Source organism: Phocoena sinus, chromosome 3 (assembly GCF_008692025.1).
Source record: "Phocoena sinus isolate mPhoSin1 chromosome 3, mPhoSin1.pri, whole genome shotgun sequence".
Taxonomy (NCBI): domain Eukaryota; kingdom Metazoa; phylum Chordata; class Mammalia; order Artiodactyla; family Phocoenidae; genus Phocoena; species Phocoena sinus.
The window spans coordinates 77,044,388-77,067,262 of record NC_045765.1 but is presented as its reverse complement, the minus strand read 5'-3'; the positions used below and the strand labels follow the sequence as shown (position 1 = coordinate 77,067,262).

At 36.6% G+C, this 22,875-nt stretch overlaps 1 protein-coding gene across 4 annotated transcripts in view; it reads left to right on the top strand.

Moving 5' to 3' along the window:
* Positions 1 to 22,396, top strand: part of COMMD10 (COMM domain containing 10) — a 165,214-nt gene extending 142,818 nt beyond the window's left edge. For 2 of the 4 annotated variants that reach the window (XM_032627437.1, XM_032627438.1), the window contains exons 6-7: positions 15,846 to 15,905; positions 16,626 to 22,395. In XM_032627437.1, coding sequence (XP_032483328.1) covers positions 15,846 to 15,905; positions 16,626 to 16,664 — 99 coding nt within the window. In that variant the 3' untranslated portion in view covers positions 16,665 to 22,395. Of the gene's footprint in view, positions 1 to 15,845; positions 15,906 to 16,625 lie in introns of all 4 variants that reach the window. The other 2 variants (XM_032627435.1, XM_032627436.1) reach the window with 2 other exon arrangements.
* Positions 22,397 to 22,875: the final 479 nt, after the last annotated feature.

The following is a 22,875-nucleotide window of genomic DNA, read 5'->3' as shown; positions in this document are numbered from 1 at the left end:
CCTCATGGAAGAGGTGCCTCAGCTGGGTTTCGCCACGTGTAAGTTAGAAGAGTACATTCCCATTGAAAGGGGAAGTGGGAATAAAGGCATTGTTTTGAGAAAATACAGACGTGTTCAAGGGTAAGTAATAAGCAAATTTGTATAGCATCCTTCTAGAGGTAGCAGGGAGAAGATAATTCAACTTGCACTGTAGAAGGATTAAAGTGGCAACCTGGGGAATTTAAACTTCTGCCAGTAATGAAGAATCTTTGGAGGATCTAAACTCTAGAAAAAGAAGTTCATGATCAGAATTGGATGGACTGAAGGGGGAAGAGAAGAACGGCCATGAGACTTTTTAAAACTTGGGCAGAGAGCATATTTATTAATTGCGTCAGATATTTAAAATATATTTTACTCTGTAACTAAATGAAAACTAGGATGGCCGAAGTTAATTTGAATACATGGAAAAGAAAGATCTTCGTGCTTACACAGACCCTTAAATATGCATAGGTTTTCATTTAAACTTGAAAACTCAATTTTCTGGTATTATTATAGATGCAAATTATAGATTATTTTAAAATGGAATTGTTATATTTTCTTTTTTAACTATAGGAGACTGTTTCAATGGAAAGGATTATCCAAAATGGAATCTGGACAAGGTTTAACATCTCTTTCTTATAAAGATGTTATAAAATATTTTATAGATTTTAATGTTTTACATCTAATCTTAGAAGATATCCTCTTAAGTAATAGGTCTGAGTTGATGCAACAGAAATAAATCTCTTGATACCTTCTAAAGAACTACTCCTATTATGCTTTCATTTAAATCTCTTTCCATAACCTGACAATATGTAAAGTACAACATTAAAGAGAGTTGCACTCAAAACGCAATTTCATCTTTAGTCGTGTGAATGGTTACATGTGAATACCTTACTTCATAGCACTGAAACAGTATTCTCTGAACATAATATTTCTAGAGGAAAGATTTCCTATCATGGCTGCCAGGGGAAAGCTGATACACTTGGAGAAATTTTGGGCCACTCACCAAAGCTGTGATTTCCTAACCCAGTTTGTCAACCAAGTTATACTGAGGTCATTATGCAGGCTGTGATTTCTCCTTAATGATTTTCATATTTTACTTCATAGGTTATGTTGACCTTTGGATTTCAGGCAGTAAATAAAATTTAAAAATCTTAGTTTAAGTTAGAAAAACTTGAGTTATTCTGTACCATATTTTTGTCCAGTATCTTTTTTCAGGCATTTTCATGTTACTTTTTATGATTTTTGTATAATAAAGTGATATATTTTTAATTTTAGATTTGTCCCTTATCCTTTTCTAAAAACAACTCTAAATATACTGATTCTTTTTGGTTATTTTAGCCTCTTCCTAATGATCACCTCTCTCCCAACTTTCCATGCATGTGCTATGTACTGAGAATGATTTCTAACCATTATTTTGGTTCCTTAGATTGTAAGCCATCTTAGCTTACATACGTATAGGTTATTAAAGAAGATAATGGGCTCTCACGTCTTCTGATCTGTGCCTTGCCAGTCTTAGTTCTTTATCTTTTATTAGAGGAATAAGGGATAGACATGGGAGAAGTAGTGAATACTCTTTATCCCATTTCTGCATATTTAAATCCCATCTTAAAACACTAGGTCTAATTTTACCTCTATTACAAATTTGCAATGAGAAATTAGTTGCCATTTTTTCCCTTTATTTTCAACTTTCTAATCTAAGGTTAATAATTGGAGGGCATTTAAAAAATCATTAATCTTGATGTAGTTAAGAACTATATTTGTACATTTTTAAGTCTTTTGTTTCTCATTTCCTTCTTTGTATTTTTATTTCTAGTAAATCTTTATCCTTCTACTAAAGGGAAGGGGACAAGATGAGTGGTGGCAGACTTAACTGTAGTCTTTATTGACTTTTTTTTTTTTTTTTTTTTTTTTTTTTTTTTTTTTTGCGGTACGCGGGACCTCTCACCGTTGTGGCCTCTCCCGTTGCGGAGCACAGGCTCCGGACGCGCAGGCTCAGCGGCCATGGCTCACGGGCCCAGCCGCTCTGCGGCATGTGGGATCTTCCCGGACCGGGGCATGAACCCGTGTCCCCTGCATCGTCAGGCGGACCCTCAACCACTGCGCCACCAGGGAAGCCCCTATTTACTCTTTTTAAGGACAAAATGTTAGCCTGAATTATATCTGGGTATTGGGTTACATGCCTGTCAGCTCTGTTAGTCTTTGTAAATTTTTAATATTTTAAATATTTCATAATTAAAAAGGAAAAGGTAGACTGGGAGAGGTTTATGGAAAGCTTTGACTTCTAGCCAAAAGAGGTAGAACTTCAATTGTTGGTAATGGGGGAGATACTATTTTTAGTAGAAAAGCAACTTGATGAAAGTGGCACTTTAAAAAACTGAATTTGGCATCTGTATTTAGAAGAATCTAGAGAATAATGAGACTGAAGGAAAGAAATTTAAGCAAATTCAGCATTCTAATTTTTGAGGTCTTTGTGCTTAGGCCAGGGGGAATAGGAAGGAAAGGGCAAGGGATGCTGCTTTGTTTAATAGTTTTGGTAAGCATTCCCAAATGAAAGCGTAGGTGTATTACTAATGCTGCATAATGCATTTCGTGTGCTTGAGAGCCTATCTCAGATCTAGTTCCTGCTGCATAAATACAAGTGCTCTTCATGAACTAGGCTGACATTTCAAACCAAGACCGAGAGCATGACCAGTAATATGGTTCTTACTCCCAAGCCACCCACGTGGAAGATCATTTTTTAAGAAGGGCATCAGTTAGCTCTGTTACCAATAATACTGTTTTCCAATTAGTTTGGCCCATCTAGAAGTAGCCTTTGTCTATTTGGAAGAGGTCTGATTTGCCGACATAGTCATTGGCTGCTTCTACAGGTTTCCACAGACTTTTATTTTAAGCCAGTATCTTCATAAATGGCTAAAAGAGAAACCTTTAAACCATTATTTCACCCCACTTAAAATAATATTGCTCCACACGAACACCCTGTATTTTTACAAAATCATTAACTTTTTCCAACTCCGTGACACAACTGAGTAGTTTTTTCACAACTATTTTGGGTAAATCCCACCAACCTTATCAATTTTTTATTTGTTAACTCAGATGTGACTTGAAAGTAAAAATTACTTGTAATCACTTTGGGGTTACACAGATTTAACCTGTTCTTAAGTTAAGTTGTATTCCAGTCATCTATGGAACAATCTATGTCTTAATTCCCTGTTACCTTTATCTGATTTTAAAGCAGCCCTATGTGACCTATAATCAAAAAGTGATGTTTGGTAGATACTTCTACCATACTGTCATTTTTTCCCCATCCAGGTTAGGAAATGTATTTGAAACCCTTGTTTATTTTCTAGCACTGTAAAATGCTAGAAATTCTATAAAGCAAGTTCAAAATTATTATTGACTTTTTAATATGTTATTTAAACGTTTGTTTCATTAACTTGGCCTAGGTCACAAAACTCATTAATATTAATGACTAGGCTAGAGAGGCTTGTAGCCTATCTAATCATCAACAGAAACAAAACGTTAAACCAAATTGTGTAGCTTTATTATGTTATGAGTCATTCTAGGCAAAGACCACGTACAACAAGCAAGAGCTGAACAGTCCAGTTTTAATGTTTCTGATTCAAACCTTTGGCTTTTTATTTCTCTTCGTAGAGGAACTAGAGTTTTAAAATTGACACCAAACAATTTTTTTATGGACTTCATATGGAAATATAATTCATTAAAATAAAACACTTGGAGCTAATCATTCAAAAAAGCATTTTTTATTAATAAACTTTAGAAAAAAGATAAAGCTTGGGGAGGGCTTCCCTGGTGGTGCAGTGGTTGAGAGTCTGCCTGCCGATGCAAGGGACACAGGTTCGTGCCCCGGTCCGGGAGGATCCCACATGCCGCGGAGCGGCTGGGCCCGTGAGCCATGGCCGCTGAGCCTGCGCTTCCGGAGCCTGTGCTCCGCAACGGGAGAGGCCACAACAGTGAGAGGCCCGTGTACCGCAAAAAAAAAAAAAAGATAAAGCTTGAGGCACAATTTACTTTTTTAAAAATACCAATTTTAAAATCACATTTTTCTTCTCTTAAAGAAGTTTGCATGATATAAGGTCTTACTATCGTTTGAAAATGTATATAAATGTGAGCTCCTAAGTGATGTATTCTATTTATTCCAAAGATCTAACAGCCTCTGCAGCTGTCTCTAGGCCTTTCCTGTAAAACAGCAGTGCATCAAATGATAGTGAAGAGGGCCTGAAATTTTAACCTTGACATGAGTATTTATGCTGTATTCAAGATAGCTGATTTTACTTACTTCCACTTACATATAAACAACAGGTTCTTTTAAACTGGTAGTAGTGAACATAATGTGGAATATGAATGCTTATTAGGTCATTTTTGTCAAGTAGAACTAATAATTTGAGATGTTTGTATACAATAGGGGTTGGCAAACTTTTTTTCTGCAAAGAGCCAAATAGTAAATATTTTTTAAAAGCTTCCAGGCTGTGCAACTCCACTATTGTAACACAAAAGCAACCACAGACAATACATAAACAAAGGAGTGTGTCTGTGTTCCAGTAAACCTTTATTTATGAACACGGACAGCAAGCCAGGTTTAGCCTGTGGACTGTAGTTCACCAACCCCTGGTCTACATTCATTTGAATTCCTCACGTTCTATTCACCTTTTTAATCTACTGGTATTGGCTTCTCCCTACCAACCCACCAAAAATACTTCTGCCAATGTCAGTAGCATTCTCCTTGTCATCTAAAATAAAAACTTACCAGTCCTTTTCTCAGTTGGTTTTGGGGAGCCTTGACACTTGAATCACACCTTCCTTCTTAAAACTCTTTCTTTAGGGTCTGTGATAGCACTTGTATAGTTTTTATCCAACTTTGCTCAAGGCATTCCTCAGGTTTTGTTTTTGCAAAGCTCCACTTTTTTTTTATAGCCTATTCCTTAAATATTAGTGTGCATTAGGGATCCATTTAAATTTTATATTGTTTCCAGAATAGGCAAACCTATAGGCACAGAGAGTACATTGCTGGTTGGGACAAGGAGTTAGGAGGGTTGGTGGATGATAGCTAAAGGGCATACAGTTTCTTTTTGGGGTGATGAAAATGCTCTAAAATTAATTGTGGTGATGGTTGCACAATTCTGTGAATATACTCAAAGCCATTGAATTATACACTAAATGGGTGAATTGTATGGTGTATGATCTTCCTCATAAGGCTGTTAAAAAGTGTAAGTAAGTTAAATTCTCCAATGTCATTATTTTTCCTAAATTAAAAATTAAACCTATGTTCCACCCTTTACTCAAGTACCATAGTACAGACTGAACTATCTCCCAGTGCTGTTCTCAATTCTTAGTAGCATGCCCCAGACACTACGTTTTAAATGTAAAATGAAAATCTTATTTATGAGCTCCAGATATATTCAGAATTATAGAAAAATATCAACTTGTTAGAACCATTTCTTTGTTAAAATATGCATTATTAGTTCATTTGATGATTCCAAGAGGAATTTGCAAATTATAATCAGGTAATGAGGTTAGCAGGGAACTAACATGGATGGAAAAAAATGAGCTCAATCTTCATCTGTCACCATTACAAGTTAAAAATTTGTTATGGAACAACATGATTACAAGCTAACAATTTCTTCTAGATGGTTACTGCCTTAAATTAACCCATAATCAAATTAGTATTATAGCTGCCTGTCTTTAGGATTTGGGGTCCACATGTGTTGAGGGTGAAATAGGGAGTTTCCTATTATTATATTGCAGGTTAACAGTGGATTTTCAGATGGCGCTTCCATGATAAATTCAGTGCCCTCCAGAACATGGAGCATATGTTGAACTTACCATTTTTATTTTTCAGAAACAGAGCTTCCAGTTAGCTGTTAAGAAGTGTAAATTGTAACGAAATTGTGAAATTAATACTCATTCAGGTGCACATATTCATTCTCTTTTCCTTGCAGACTGACCTGACAGCACAATATGGAAAGAAATTAAACCGACTTATGTTTTTAATTGGTTTTTTCTTAACACTGCGAATTACATTAGGTTGTTTAGTTTAGGATGCAAAGTACGTAGTAGCTCTTGAAAGTACACACACACCATCCAAATTTCTATGAATTTACTATGAGTACAGTAATGTGATTTTATGAACAAAGGAGAAACCCAAACTTGGACACTGAGCTCATAGTCTTTAAAACTACGCATTGAAAACATAGTATGATTTCAATTTGATATCCGTAGTTTACCCGGAATCCTTCAGCTAGGATACTAACACGTGTTTTGAGAAGTTAAATAATGCAGCTATTCCTAAATCTGTAATGATAATGCTTCAGTAATCAGATAAGTATTTATAATTAGAATAAAGTATAATTTTCAGAAAAAGATAGCATCACTTATAATATTTATACAGGAAAAAACTCCATTTTTTTGCTGTCAGTGCTCTTCTTAACATAATTTCTTACTGTATTTAAGGAGCTTCATGTAATCATATTCAAAACCTCTTATCTTGCTGATTATATTCAGCAACCATAGCTAAATGTTTCAATACCAAAGCTGAAAATCGTAATGACATATCAGCATACACATAATAAATTAGGGTTAATGAATACTATAGAAGGTGCATTTTGATTGGCTCCAAGTTTGCGATCTGCTCGTGCGTAGCACACTGTTAATTTTTAAAAGGACAGAAAATATGGTGATGATATGACTGCCAAGCATATTGTTTTGTCTACACAAGAATAAAGTAATGTTTTAGCCAGAATGAAAAGAGCGTACACAGATAACGGAGTAAATGTTCTAACAGCTGAAGTATATATCCCAAATTAAACATTTAGTGACAATATTTCATACACACTTTTACACAATTTTTATATTGAATAAAGAGTTCTGGCTAAAAGTGGTTTATTGTTATGTTGACAGCCACAACTGCTATATTTTTAGCTAAGTATGTACAAAACCTCGAATCTTCAGCTTTCACCAGTTTGAGACAGGCACCTTCAAGTATGAGAAGCCATTTTTCAAGCTAACTAGAGACTCAGTACTTAGAGTTTAATTTTTGTCCTATTTAGCCTACATATTTACTGAGTAAGCAAGAGTTATAAGACCTGTAAAACTACTGTCAGCATTGGGGAAAATGCAGTAGAATACTTTGAAAACATTGTCATCAGACAAAATCCATTTATTCTGATACTTTCCATATATAATATTTTTTTCCCCAGTGGGGTGAGAGGGAACATATTTAAATTTAATTCTTAAAATTAAGCTCAATAACCATATATTGTTATTAAGTACTATGATCAAGTACCATACTAGGCTATTAGACTACAGTAAAGAAAATAAAGGCTAGCCCCTCCCTTAAAGAGCCTACCATCAGTGGAACAAATGTAAGTAATTCCATACAGTATAATAGGGAAAGGCAAAGATAGAGGTATGCATAGGGTGCCACAGTGTCAACTGAGCTGAGTATTAAAGGATCTAGCCAAATGAAATAGCTGGTATATGCGCATGTGTGTATGTCCATGCACACACGAGAGCAGTTGGGAGCATTACTGGGAGAAGACAGGGAACAGCGTGAACAGAGACCTGAAGTATGCAGAATGCTACTGGTACTGCTGGTGCATGCAGCACATTAGGAGGGTATTAGGAGATGAGGCCATAGGTGGAGTCATGGGCCAGGTTTTGGAAGTCTTGAGTGCCATGTTAATGAGCTAGAAATTTGCTTTTGCTGTTTATGTACTGCCTGTATTCTTAAACAGATAAACATTTTGTCAAACTACACTTTTCAAAGGTTGAAAAAAGACAAGTTACAATTGGTTGATTTGACCCTGGGGAAATGCCTTTTGTGGCTTGTATTTGTTGCGGTCGTCTTTTTATAACGTCTATCAAACTTTGACATAAGCTCAGGGTTTTCAGTTTGCCCACTGCCCTCCTCAAACAGCAGGGCCAATGCCTGTGAGGTTTTGGAGCCTGCTAGGCTAGACAATGTTTTAATGAAGAGCTTTTGGAATCATAGGACTTGAGGGAGCAACAGAAATCAGCTCCATATTCAGGTGAAAGTAGTAATTTTCTTGCTCCGTTTCTCTGTATGATGTAGTATATTCATTGGGCTAACAGTTTTGTTTATATATTTGGAATTAGAATTTTAAACATGGCAATTGTATTGTGTTAACTTTTGTGAAATTTTCACAGTAGCTTTTTAAAAAAAAAAATAATGTAACTGAGACAAAGAGTTGCTTATATGTTTTTCTGAAAATTTTTGAGAAATTTAAGACCTTCACCTGACATTTTACATCTCTTACTTGGCATCTCATCAGCCATATTTATCAAACTATTTACCATCAGCAAAGCTTTTATGTATTTCTGTGTATAATGAGTTAGAGAAGGGAAGCAATTGTGCAAATTCATGGGAAGAATTTTTTTTCTATGAATTAGCTTGATATGCAGGTGAAAGTGTTGTTTTATCTTGAGTTACCATAATAATGCAGTAGAAAGAACAATGACTAGTTCCACTGCTGTATACTTTATATGAGTTAGTTCATCTTAGTAAGATTAGTTTTCTCATCAGTTAAGTAAGACGGTTGAACTATGTTATTCCTAAAGCTCTTTCTTACTGGCATTTTGTGGTCATCTAACTCCCTCAGTTCCCCAATTTACTTTGCTTATAGAGGTGTGCCTTTCAACATCCTTGAGTCATAGAATTGAAAAGGACCTTGGGAGATTGTGTAGTCCAACCGCCTTGCAGAAAGATGGAAATTTGCTCTTTCCCTCTACCTAGAATGTTTTGCTTCCACCTTCTCAAGCTAGCATCCTCTGAATCGGAGCTGGTTGTAACCTCTTTTGTTGCTAGGATTAATTCCATTGATCTGACAATGGGCAGAGAATCCCTTCTTTCTCACTGTTCCATGTACATTCTTCTTATAGTTGGAAGCTTAGCTGTAAAGGGCAACCTGCCTACCTAGAAAAGGATCTTTCTTTGGTCAAGAGTATATGGCTTATTCATCTCTGTATCAGTACCGTTTAGATGTTTATTGAATAACTGTATATTATTGGGTGGCAAAAATGGTTAATGTTCATGTACATGAGTAGAGTTTCACTATTCAATAATAGTGAAGATAGTCAACAAATAATAATAGAAATACTGGAATATTTTTACAGTGATCTGTAACTGTATATAGGTACAGTTGTAGATAATACAATTTTTAGATGTATTTATTTAATAAATGGTGCCTAATGATTTGTTTTATAAACCCATTCAGTAGAACTTGAAATATTATTTAAATTTTATATCTATCCATCATTTCTGTAAGTGAAAAGGAGAAAACTTCCTCTCTAAGTCCCTAGCAAATTATTTTTAGATTTAACCAGGACAAGAGATTAGTAGTTTTTCTTTTACTGGAATCCTCTACTCCTGATTTTCTAGATGAAAAGATAATTGTATGATTTCTAATTCTAATATCCTACTTAATTTTAAAAGCTAAGCAATGTAAAGTTGGTTTAATTCTTATCTATTTATATCTATGTTATTTAGAGGTTATTTCTGCTTAGATAATTTATGATGAGGTTAATACATTTCTCTCTTGAAAAATGTATGTGTTCCTAATTTCTAACTAATGGGAAAGCAGACAATATTTTTACTGTCAGCTTTCATCAAGTTAGACCTCTCTGAAGACCTTACTAAATTCTATTTCCATGGGAATTTTGCTAATGGGTATGTGCAACATTATCCAGGTGCTCGCAGACAGGATTACAAATTAAAAATAAAAGAAATGGGTGAACAAATACATCTTTCTTCTCTTTTAAGAAATTGGCAGAATGATACTCTTTGCACTTTCATTTTCACTTGGCAGTGTTTTCAGATAGGGTGCAGGAAGTCTGCGTGGTATTAATGCATGAGACCAGCTTAGACAACATAAGTAATGAATTTCCTAAATGGGTTCTTGGTTGCAATCTTATATGTATAAGGCAGAAGAAAGAGAGTAAATCTTCTAGTCTGTGTATATTTAGTTAACAATATTAGTGAGTTTAATGGGTCTTACTGGAAAATGGAACGTTGAAGGCAAGCCACACAGTTTTATTGCCTGTGTGCCAACTTACTAAATTATTTTGATTCATGTCATAAATGCCATATATTTCCACATACCATGCAGAAAACATTTGTGGTGATACTCATCATTTATGAAACACCTACCTACCCTAAATATTGGAGTTCCGAAGGGTTCTGTCTCAGGCTGCCCTCTCTTCTCATACTGCATTCTTCTCCTGGGCAGTCTCATTCAGTTTTAAATAGCAATATATCAGTAACTCCCAAATGTATAGCTCTTATCTAATTTCCTTTTCTGTCTTTCCAGACTTATTTCAGATATTTTCAGGGAAATATCACAGACATATCAAGCTAATTGTGTCTGAAACTGCACTTTTGATTCTCTTTCTTCGCATCTACTCCTCTAGTTTCCTATCTCAGTTGCATCCATCATTTTCTCTTGCCAGAAACTCAAGAGTCATTCTTGACTCCACCTATTCCTTCACCTCCTCCCCCAGCTCAAATCTTTCACTAAATGCTATCTCTTCTACCTCTTAAACCATTTTTCAAGTTTTTTTCACTTTTCTCTATCACTGTTGCCATCACATTAGATCAGGTCACTATCTTTTGCCTAGACGAATGCAATATAGCCTCCTAACTGGTTTCTCCACATCTAGTTTGTCCAGCTCTAATCCATTTACAAATAAAACCCAAAGTGACTCGTTAATATAAATACAATTACATCATTCTTAAAATTCTCCAGTGGCTTTCCGTTGCTCTTAAAGATCTTCTCTCTGTCCCAGAAGAGATGATGGGGCCTATTGTTAGTTTGCTGGGACTGCCGTAACTGTACCACAGACTGGATGGCTTAAATGACAGAAATTTATTTCCTCACAGTTCTGGAGGCTAGAAGTTTGAGATCAAGGTGTCATCAGGGTTGGTTTCTTCTAAGGCCTCGCTCCTTGGCTTGTAGATGGCCATCTTCCTCCAGTGTCTTCATACAATCGTTCCTTTGTGTGTGTCTGTGTCCTAATCTCTTCTTATAAGGACAGTAGTCATATTGGATTAGGGCCCACCCACATGGGTTTGTCTTTTTATTGTTGAATTATAGGAGTTCTTTATATATTCTGGGTGCTATACTCTTATTAGATAATGATTCACAAATATTTTCTTCTATCCTGTGGGGTTTTTTTACTCCTTTACTTCTTGTAAATCTTAACTCAAATGTTATCAGCTCAGTGAGACCCTTTTTGACCATCTAACCTTGAATCTCCACCTACCTACCCCCAAACACACATTCCCTCTCCCTGCTTTATTTTTCTTCCTACCATTTATCACCAACAAACATTTCTATATGTATGTTGTAAATTATGATGATGATTTTATTATTATTGTTATTATGTCTTTATTACACTTCTTGTTTATTGTTTGTTTTCTTCAACTAGAATATGGGGGATTTTGATTTCTATTGCTCATTGCTCTTTACGTAGCACCTAGAACAGGCCTGTAGGCCTTTAATAAAAGTTTATTGAGGGCTTCCCTGGTGGCGCAGTGGTTGAGAGTCCGCCTGCTGATGCAGGGGACACGGGTTCGTACCCCGGTCCGGGAAGATCCTGTGTGCCACGGAGCGGCTGGGCCCGTGAGCCATGGCCGCTGAGCCTGCGCATCCGGAGCCTGTGCTCCGCAACGGGAGAGGCCACAACAGTTAGAGGCCCACGTACTGCAAAAAAAAAAAAAAAAAAAAAAGTTTATTGAATAAAAAGGAATGAATTTAACACATAACAGTGCTGGGTTTTTTTAATTGGGGAAATATAGCACACATACAGAAAAAGAGCACAGTAATTTGTCAAAAAAAAAGGACACCCTTTTACCTACCACCAAGATCAAGAAATAAGTTATTGCCTAATTTATAATAACAATCAATAAGAAGAAGAAATCAGAAGCCACTCTTATGCCTCCTCCCAATTACTGCCTCCTTTCTGCAGTCACCCGGAGGTGATCAGTATTTTGGTATTTCTGGTAATATTTTTGTTGCTTTACTTTATACTTTTACCACCTAAGCATTTGTCTCTAAAACCTTTTCTGTTATTTTTTTAAATATTCATATGCATGAAGTTAATCATACATGTTCTTCTGTGCCCCCCGCCCCGACGTTCAACTTTATGTTGTTAGTCATGCATGATATTGTATTTGGCTGTAGTTTATTTTCATGTCTGTATAACATTCCATTGTATACTACATTGTATTCCATTGTATACTACAACTTACTTATATATTCTTCTGTTGAAAGAAATTTTGGTTACTTCCATTTTTAGCTCTTTGAATCATAATACTATCAATATTCTTGTACCTATGTCATGGTGCCCAAATGTGTACATTTCTATTGAGCTCAATATTAATACCTAGCAATGAATTTCTGGGTCATAGGGTGTGTATATATTCAGCTTTAGTAAATAATGCCAGACAAGTTTCCAGGGTAGTTAGAAAATTTTCACCCCTTCCAGCATATATTTTCATATGTTTTTGTCTGTTTGGACATCCTTTTCTGGGAAGTGCCTGTTCAAGTCTCTTGGTTTTTTTTTTTTTTTCAAATCAGATCAAGCCTGTCAGTCCAGGGTACTCATGGGCAATCTGGATGCACCCCTTTCAGCTGGGGGAACTGCCAGGAAACCTACCAAGAAAGGTAGAAAAGGGCTGTTCCTAATTATTCTCCCCCACCCCCACCCCTTGTGTTCCACCACCACCCAGGCTTCCAGATCATTCACATTGGCTAGAGTCCCTTTTAACAATCGAATCTGGCATCTGAGGGTCTCTTGATGGTGTCCTCCTTCTCCCCAGCCAAATGCTACCACCCACGTGGCTTTTTTATTATTATTGAGATATAATTGACATAAAATGGTATTAGTTTTAGGTGTACAACATAATGATTTGAACCTTTCCATACATTTTCTGAAGAGTAAACAATGAAGTTTAAAGAGTTGATTCTCATTTGATAAGCAGATTTGTCACTTTCTGGTTATATTCTCAAGGAAAGCTAAGAGTGTGCTTTCCTCCCAAAAATGCTGTAGTCCCAGGGGAGATTTTGATCAGGTCTACTCCTAATATTTATGGGACCTGAAGAAACAGTAAAAATGGAGGCCATCATCCATTCTAAATTTAAAGTCATAAATAAAGTTACCAAACTGTTAAATGAAATGTGAACTGTACTTTTTTCTTGATAAGGTACTTTTGTACAATGTCCTGGAAGGCCAGATTTGAATTTAAGATTCTTAGACTCTGTGGGGTTCCATGTCAGAACATGACAATGTGGGAAGTTGGCCCCTGGCCAGCACCCCCCTTTCCTTTTTTTTTTTTGCGGTATGCGGGCCGTTCACTGTTGTGGCCTTTCCCGCTGCGGAGCACAGGCTCCGGACGCGCAGGCTCAGCAGCCATGGCTCACGGGCCCAGCCGCCCCGCGGCATGTGGGATCCTCCCGGACCGGGGCACAAACCCGCGTCCCCTGCATCGGCAGACGGACTCTCAACCACTGCGCCACCAGGGAAGCCCCCTGCCCTTTCCTTTTTATCCTACACATCTAAGCTCCATCCTTACTTCCCTAAACCTAAAAAACAACTGCCACTGGCCACCCCTTAGGTAAACATAGAGTCTCAAAATTTGGGATAATCTCTCTACACATAGACATGAAACACTTAAACCACTCCCATACTCTTCCATATTCTCATGGTCTTCTCTAAGTCATTGTGAGTTGAATGGGAAATGATAATGATAATAGCTACCCGTTATTATGTCAAGCATAAGAAATTTTATATCAGGTATCAGTTTTTTTCCTTTGTGGGGCTAAGTATTTCAGTAAAGTAAGACTAAATTTAGTTGACCTTTGAACAACACAGGTTTGAACTGCACAGATCAATTTATACTTGGATTTTTGTCAATAAATACTGTGGCCCTACTTCATCCACGGCTGTTTGAATCTACGGATTCGGAACCACAGATCTGGAGGAGCATTTATGGGACTTCATCCGGAAAATTTAGTATCCACAGCAGGTCCTGGAACCAGTCTCCCGCAGATACTGAGGGATTACTATTATGGATGGATGGATAGGTGTATGTGTGTGTGTGTCTGTGTGTGTGCCTGTGTGTGTAAAATAAACATATCCATATATATGCACACACTCATGCACACACACACATTATTTTAGCTATTGTTATTTTAAGAAGTATTTTTTTAAAGTTACCTTCCTTCCCTTTCCTCAGGGTAACATTTTAGAAAACACTACCCTGAAAGAAAGAAAGCAAAGCAAAGTACAGGAAACAAGAGCCTAGCTTGGCTGCTACCTCTAGGGGTACATCAAATGAGCTGTTCACATACTGATTCAGTCTTCAGTCTCTCCTAACTTTCGGCTGGGGAGGGGGTGGTAAAGAAATGAACTTGCTTTGCTTTTCCCTAGGGTAAACCTAGGTTTATCATTCCCCTTTAACTGCTGGAAGGAAATATAGCACTGCTAGATAATGCCAATTCAGCCTTTGGAGCTTTCAGGATATGTGCCAGTTAACCAACTGATTCTTCTAATATGATTTGAAATTTTCATTTTTTTTTTTATCATTCGTAAAGGATAAGGCTTTAAAGTCGGTATGCTTCTTCATTCATTTTGAAACTTACATGGGTGTATAAGAGAAAACAAAGAAAGGAATTTGAGCCTATGTGCTTAGGCTTCATGGAAAGGGAGGTGCCATTTCTGAGCAGAGCCCCACTGACTCGCCTAAAATTAGGAGAAAACTTGTTTTGAAAATGTTGGCTTTGTGAATGGAAATGGAAATCATTAAAACAAAAAAAAGTGAGCATAGAAACTGAGAAATAGAATTAATACAGTGTTGGAAATGACCATAGGCAATTAAGTGCATGAATCAATGTCTGTTTGCAACAGTTTTCCACTTCTTCAATTCATGGTGCCTGTTGTATGTCACGTGAGCATGACAGTATGGTCAGAGCGGGTGATACATTCTTAGTATTCTCTCCCCATTAACTTTCACTTCCCAAAGGTACGTTGAGTAAAATAAACATGTTTGAACAATTTTCAGAAACAGTGTTTCCTCAGTTTACAAAATCAACTGAAAGCGGATTGGGGTGGGTTGGGTTAATGTCGCACTTTACTGCACTATCATGCATACGTACACAATATTACTTAGCATCTGTAGCATCCATAACGATTTCTCTGTTGCATTTGAGGTGAAAGGAATGAGCAGGTTTAAGTCCCAGCTTTGAAGCTGTTGTGTTGTTAACTTGTGCTGAGTCTGTACATTACAAAAGGTAACAATCTCAGCATGTTAAGATCATAACTGTTAGATTAATGTTTGGAGGCAGCAGCTGTGCTGATGTGAGGCATTAATGGCTGGATGAGTTCAATCAGATATGCTGCCTCCAGTGTCTTTGTGTAATGGTATTTACTAGATTTCAAATGGACTGCTGAGAAAGATGAAATATAATCTCATGTATTATCTCTGTCTTGAAAAAATACATAATGAAATTGTTCTCCTGTTGGAATATATTTTATTAACCTCTGTGGAGTCAACTTAAAGAACAGATGCCCTTATAGAGTTGAAACCTTTTGCTAAAGTGGAGTGTTATTAAATGTATTCTTGAGTTCTTGGAACAGTGGAGTTGAGTAGAGGAGGTGAGTTTGGTTTGTTTGTTTTTTTTAAACCACTCAGAATAATATGGCATATTCTGAGGCTAGCTGGAGAGGAAAAAAAAATGCAATGTAAATTGTACACAACTAAATTTTTTTCTTTCTTTCTTTTTTCTTTACAGAGCCTGAAGAAAGTTCTTGTGGAATTCAGTCACAAGGAATTGTTTGATTTCTATAACAAGGTCTGTATTTTTTAAATAATTTCTGGTAATGTAGGGTTTTTCACATTGTTTCCTCCACTTTATGAATTCTTATTTTTAAATGCCCATTACAGCGTTGAGTTCTTTAAACTTCCCTTATAAACATCTTATGTTTCACAGTAGGAAGCATTGCCAAGATGAAGAGAATCTGACAAACTAAATCAGGAAGAGAATGGATATGGTTTTAATTAAAGCAGTAGGTTTGTTGTTTTAATGTAAAGCATTAAATAATAAACTGTGTGGTACCTAGCCACACTGGCACTTTAGAGATAGGTAATGTTAAATATTTTAATTTCTGGGCCCAAGGGAAAAGGCAGATACCGGGCCTTTAAAGATTTATCTTTGAGGATATTTCGTGTTTCTTTGTAAATACTGATTTTGTAATCAAGGAAAATGCACTGCACCCTCTACCACCCTCCCCCCTTTAGAAATCTAAAATGAAAGAGCTGAGTGCATTTTAAACAGTAGTATTTAGAAATCCTCTTTTACAAATTTGAAAACAGATAGCAAGCTTGAATTCTAATATCCACATAAAAAGAAAAATTTTCTAAGTGGTATATTTATTGCTTATGTGAGTACATTTAAAATACATAGTTACCAGTTACATTCTTTTCTTTCATTTGCATGTTTCTAAACAACACTTCATATGAATTTCTCTCTCTTCACCAACTTTCTCTTTTTTTTTTTTGTCTTTGTAAATAGCTAGAGACCATACAAGCACAGCTGGATTCCCTTACATGATGTTCTCAAAGACTGGTTTCTCTATCACACTCCTGCCACCTCATTGTTTTGCATTGAAGATAAACTGCCAGGTTGTGTTTTCTGAAGGATTCATTAGCTTTCTTCTTGTAAATTATATGGTTTATTGCTTCTTATACAATAACAGCCAAGGAAGATCATTGTTTTGAGTACTGGAGTTCTAATATACATTCTCCAGTTCTGTGAGCCAACAGCAAGCAATTGTTAAGAACATTTTTGTTTTAAGGGGAACAAAAGTGAATAAATATCATATTGTTTTTACTGTCCTATTTTTGCTTTATTGCCTGACCTGTTTATTTTTTACATACTTGATGATACTTCTATGTATCAAGAAGGGTCCATGGATACAAAGTGTAATATGTATCTTAGAACACAGAACTTCTTTAATTACATTAATAAAAATAAGAAAGTAGCCACAGTCAATTAAATACATTATGGCATTTGTTTCCTTTAATATAATGAGTGTATTTTGCTTGGGAAATAATATAGGAAAGAAATTTTAAATAGAGCTAGTACTAGTACATCAGCCAACTCCAGTATGAGCATCTCTGTGCACTTTCATTTTTTTCTCTGAGTTTAATGATTTAATAACAGTTCAGGTTTTTGTGTGCTTTGTTTTGTACTGAAAATTAATAATGATTCATTTCAAGGTGTGGGAGACAGATTCAGATCATGAATAAAAATAGTTGTAATGAGTGCTAAAGGATTATCCTTAAAATTTTAAAACAGAATGTAAAACAAATTTTATGTTCTCTTTTTGTAAATATGTTAATTTCAGCCAAGAAGATTTTTATGTCTTAGAATTAGTTGAACTGAAGTGCACAGTATTTTATGCTATGGATCTATATAAATGGGAGTATGGTTGCCTACAGAAAATAATATCAGTTGAATTTTTATGAATGAAATGTCTGCACTATATTATTTCCAGCGAGAAAGACAGAGTGAGGGAGGAAAGGAAAGAAAGGGAGAGGGGAGGGGGGGAGCAAATGAGAGAGAGAGAACAGAGAGAGACAAAGAGAGATTCAAATATGACTTCACGTGAAAGAATTTGATTTCAGAAATATCCTATAGTTAAACAGAACCACTGGATTTAAATCACATTCTTTATATGAGGTATCTGAGTAATATGAATGTTAAATGTCTCCCAAATAAATGTTTAGTATGTGAAATTTATGCCCTTACTTATTTATATGTGTGCTTTTATGTTGTTGCTTAGAAGGATTAGGTGTTTGGATTACTTCAGAATGTAAGTATTATAGTGGCTGTCCATACTTGGTTGATTTGAAAAGTTTTTAAACTCAAACTTCCATTGATAGGATATCTAGAAGACGTGTTTATAGTATAATGGGATTTGTTTCCGTATGTAGCTTGTGGGATCTATCTTATATTTTTACGCTCTGTTCTGCTGGTCCCCAGAGGAAAGTACCTGACTACTGTAAACATTTTTGTAAATATTCTTTCAGACTTCTTATCTACAAATAAACATACATTTCAAGTTGAATTTGTTGGGCCTTCCCAACAGTGACCATATGAATAGGTAGAAGTTTTCACTGGTTTGATGCCAACTTAACTCCCAGTGTACGTATCTAAGTTAAATGTTACACTTCATAATGAAATTTCCTATTTGTAGCTTAAAATAGTGGTAAATAGTTTTCTCTCCATCAGTCTAGTTCAGGAAAGTCTGACCAAAGGCATTGAAGGAAGGACAAGTAAGTAGTAGGTCTAATTCTAACTAAGAACATAATTATTCCTGAAATGTATTTAATTCCAGATAGTTTTATTTCTTAAGCTACCACCATTGTTATGATACACAAATAAAAGAAGATATCTTCCCAAAGATTATTAAGGTGTGTGTTACATTTTCATACAAATAAGGTGGGTGGAGCCATAAGTGGGACCTGAAACCTACTGTCTTAGCAAATAGACATGTTTTGTATGAGTGCTTGTCATGAGGATTGAATAAAAATATAAATTACTTGTTAGAAAGGAGTACTACAAATAATATTTGCAATTCTCCAATTATAAAATATAATTATTTTTAAGTAGGAAACACCAAAAATATCATAAAGGAGTAACCTAAAATCATAGACTCTCAATATCCAGAAACAGCCGTTAATGACATTTTGATAGATTTCATTGAAGGTTTTTTTGGGTTTTTTCCTATTCATATATCTTTCTCTACTATCTTTAAGTAGTCCTTCATTTGAATGAGTTACACTTTATTTATTCAATCTGTTGTTGGACATTTAGACTATTTCCAGTTTTTTAAAATACTAAAGAACTCAACTGGTAAAGATCATTATAAATAAACCCTAAACCACATTTCTCATTACTTTATTAATATAGGTTCCCGGAAGTAGGATTATTATGCCAAAAGTATGAAGATTTATTTTCTGTTTTTACTTTTTTTTTTTTTTTTTTGCGGTACGCGGGCCTCTCACTGCTGTGGCCTCTCCCGTTGTGGAGCACAGGCTCCGGACACGCAGGCTCAGCGGCCATGGCTCACGGGCCCGGCCGCTCCGCGGCATGTGGGCTCTTCCCAGACTGGGGCATGAACCCATGTCCCTTGCATCGGCAGGCAGACTCTCAACCACTGCGCCACCAGGGAAGCCCTCTGTTTTTACTTTTAATGGGATTTTATTATAAATATAAAATTGCCTATATTTTTTAAAACGTGTTTTTAAAGAAGTCTATTTTGCTCTCTTACTCCCTAGAAATACCTACCTAACTAGTTAGAAGCATTTGGTTTATATCTTTTCAGATATCTCATGTAAGTTCAATCACACACACACCCCTCTTTGTATATGTTTTTATTTATTTACATTTATTTTTTATTTTGGTTGCGCTGGGTCTTAGTTGGGGCAGGCAGGCTGCTCCTTAGTTGCAGCACATGGCCTCCTTAGTTGTGGCTGGTGGGCTCCTTAGTTGTGGCATGTGAGCTCCTTAGTTGTAGCATGCGAGCTCTTAGTTGTGGCATGCACGTGGGATCTAGATCCCTGACCAGGGATTGAACCTAGGCCCCCTGCATTGGGAGTGCAGAGTCTTAACCACTGTGCCACCAGGGCAGTCCCTATTTACATTTATTTTAGGGCCATTTTTGGATATTGATAAATTGTTTTCTCAAAGGTTCATAACAGTTTATACTCTTACCAACAATAAATGAGAACTCACCTGCCTCAAGCCAGCTTCATCACCCTCTTCCTCCTACTGTACATTTTATTCTTAACATTTTTTAAAATCTAGGAATGGGTTTGGGAAGAGTGTGGAGTGAGAGTGGGTTGGAGATTGAAGCATCACTAATTACTTGGGATATGTTATGTTGATAATTCCAGAGGGATAGAAGAGAAAAATTTCTTCTAAAATCAGCAAATGTGAAAAACAGTTGCACAGTGTTTAAGCGTAAAAGCACTGAAGTCAGACATTTACTTCCTCAACAAATATTCAGTAACTGCCTATAGTGCCAGGAACTGTGTGTATGCTAGACATTATGTTAACAGTGATGAGCAAAATTAATATAGTTCCTGGCGTCTTGAAGTGTAATGTGTTAGTCAGTTAAAAAACAAGCAAAATGTAACAACCTAATTGGGAAAAGAATTTGAAAAAGAATAGATACATGTACATGTATAACTGAATCACTTTGTTGTACACCCGAAACTAATACATTGTTAATCAACTATACTCCAATGTAGAATGAAGAGTTAGAGGCTTCCCTGGTGGCGGAGTGGTTAAGAATCTGCCTGCCAATGCAGGGGACACGGGTTCAAGCCCTGGTCCGGGAAGATCCCACATGCCACGGAGCAACTAAGCCCGTGCGCCACAACTACTGAGCCTGCGCTCTAGGGCCTGCGAGCCACAACTGCTGAGCCTGCATGCCACAACTACTGAAGCCTGCGTGCCTAGAGCCCATGCTCTGCAACAAGAGAAGCCACCGCGAGACCCGAGAGACCCGCGCACCACAACGAAGAGTAGCCCCCGCTCGCCGCAACTAGAGAAAGCCTGTGCACAGCAACGAGGACCCAACGCAACCAAAAGTAAATAAAATAAAATAAAGTTTTAAAAAAATGAAAAGTTAAAAAAAAACAAGCAAAATATAATAAATTGTGAATAAGTATGGGATGAAAAATAATTGGATTCTCTTAAGAGAAAATAAAAGATAGGACGAAACTTAGGTGGTGCATCAAGGAAAGACTCTGAGGAAGTGAGATTTGGGCTGAGTCCTGTAAGATGAGTTAGAATGAGGCAATAGCAGAATACAGTGAAAAGCATGCTAGATAGAGAGAATGGCCAATGCAGAATCTCAGAGATTGGAAAAGGCTTATTAGCGCGTTTCAGGAAGCAAAGATCAGTGTGGCTAGAGTGTCGTGAACAAGGGAATAGTGGAGTGCTTTTCAATTAGAGCCTGTCATTTCTACCACCTAAATATCTTGCAAATATATCTCTAGGATACTACCTTTTCCAAGCTACCATCATCTTTGCCCTGGACTACCTTGCTTCCTCTAGACCCCCTTCAGTCCAGTCTCCACACAGAGCTAATATTTTTAAAACATTAATCATATTAATTACACTACCTCCCTGCTTTAAACCCTTCAAAGACTTCCCATTACACTTCAAATAAAATTTAAGTGTCTGGACCCTCAGGAAAGACTAAGAGTCATAAACTAGTTCTGCTGCTTTTTGTGTTGCTTAATTCGCTAAAGTTCACTTTCCTCATCTTTGTGGTGGCAATAATAATAATCTAAATTACATGGGAGTGTTATGAAGATTAAATGAGGTCATTCATGTTAAACATTTAGCATAATTCCTGATTTGCAATAATCTTGTAAGCATTAGCTGTCATTTTCATAATCACTAAGAAAATGACCAGGCTTTCTGTTGAAATTATTCGAGGTAAGGTTTGAATTGAACTAAAATCGGAGAAAGCTTGCTATGAAGCCCCTTCACTTTGAATTTAGTTAGAGTTCCAATCACAGCTCTATTTAATGATAAATAAATTTGAGCATAATGCTCATCTATCCCATTCTTAATTTTTCATTAACAAGGTAATAGGTGTATTATGGGATAGGACCAGAATCAGAAATGCTTTTTTTCTATGACTGTGTTTCTACAAAACTCCTTTGGCTCTGAGGATTCTTTTTCTCTAACTCTATTCAATTAATTTTTATCTTTTCTTACCTTAAACAATGGCTTCTACACCTTATTTATTATGCCAGGGGTCTGTAAACTATGTCCTGTGGGCCTAATCCAGCCCACCAGTTGTTTTCATAAAGTTTTATTGGAACACAGCTCTGCTGGACAGACTCCCAATCATCTGTCAAAGGTAATGGAATGTCACTCCCGTGACTTACATTATGTGAAATTCTGTCATGCTACCAAAGTCACTCTAGAGACTTTCTCCCCTCTTGGCTTTGAAGAAGCAAGCTGCCATGTTGTAAGAGGGCCTGTGGACAGAACCATAAGACAAGGAACTACGGGTGGCCTGTAGGTGCTGAGGGCAACCAGTAGCCACCAGGAAGCTGAGGCCCTAAACACTCTGCCCTACAGCCACAAGGAAATAGATCTGCAAACAACTTGTGTGAGTTTGGAAGTGGATTCTTTCCCAGTCAAGCCTCCAGAAGAGAATATACTCCAACTGACTGTGACTGCAGCCTTGTGAGATCCTATGTGAAGACCCAGACTCCTGACCCATGGTAATTGTGAGATAATAAATGTGTATTGATTTGAACTTCTGATGTTATAGTCATTTGTTATGTTGTGATAGATAACTAAAACAACAGCCATGTTCTTTCGCTTACTTATAGTCATACAGTCTACGGCTGCTTTTGCACCACAATAGTAGTTGCAAAAGAGAGCATATACCCAGGAAGCCTAAAATATTTACTACCTGGCTCTTTACATGAAACGTTTGCAGACCCATTCCTTATTACCGTGCTGCTCTAGGGCACCTCCAGAGGAATATAGCAGTTGGTAGATACATAAATCCGTAAGACAGGTGTGGTATATATTTCTGTAGCATCACCTTTATTTTAATTTTTGCCAGCCACATGGCCATCCAACTGGAAATTATATTTTTCCATGCTCTGTAGCTACTGCAGCCATATGACTAGGTCTCACCAGTGAAATGTGAGTGAAAATTATATTCATCTTCACTTTTCTTTGCCTTTTCTATGACTGAAACATAGATTTGAAGCTAAGT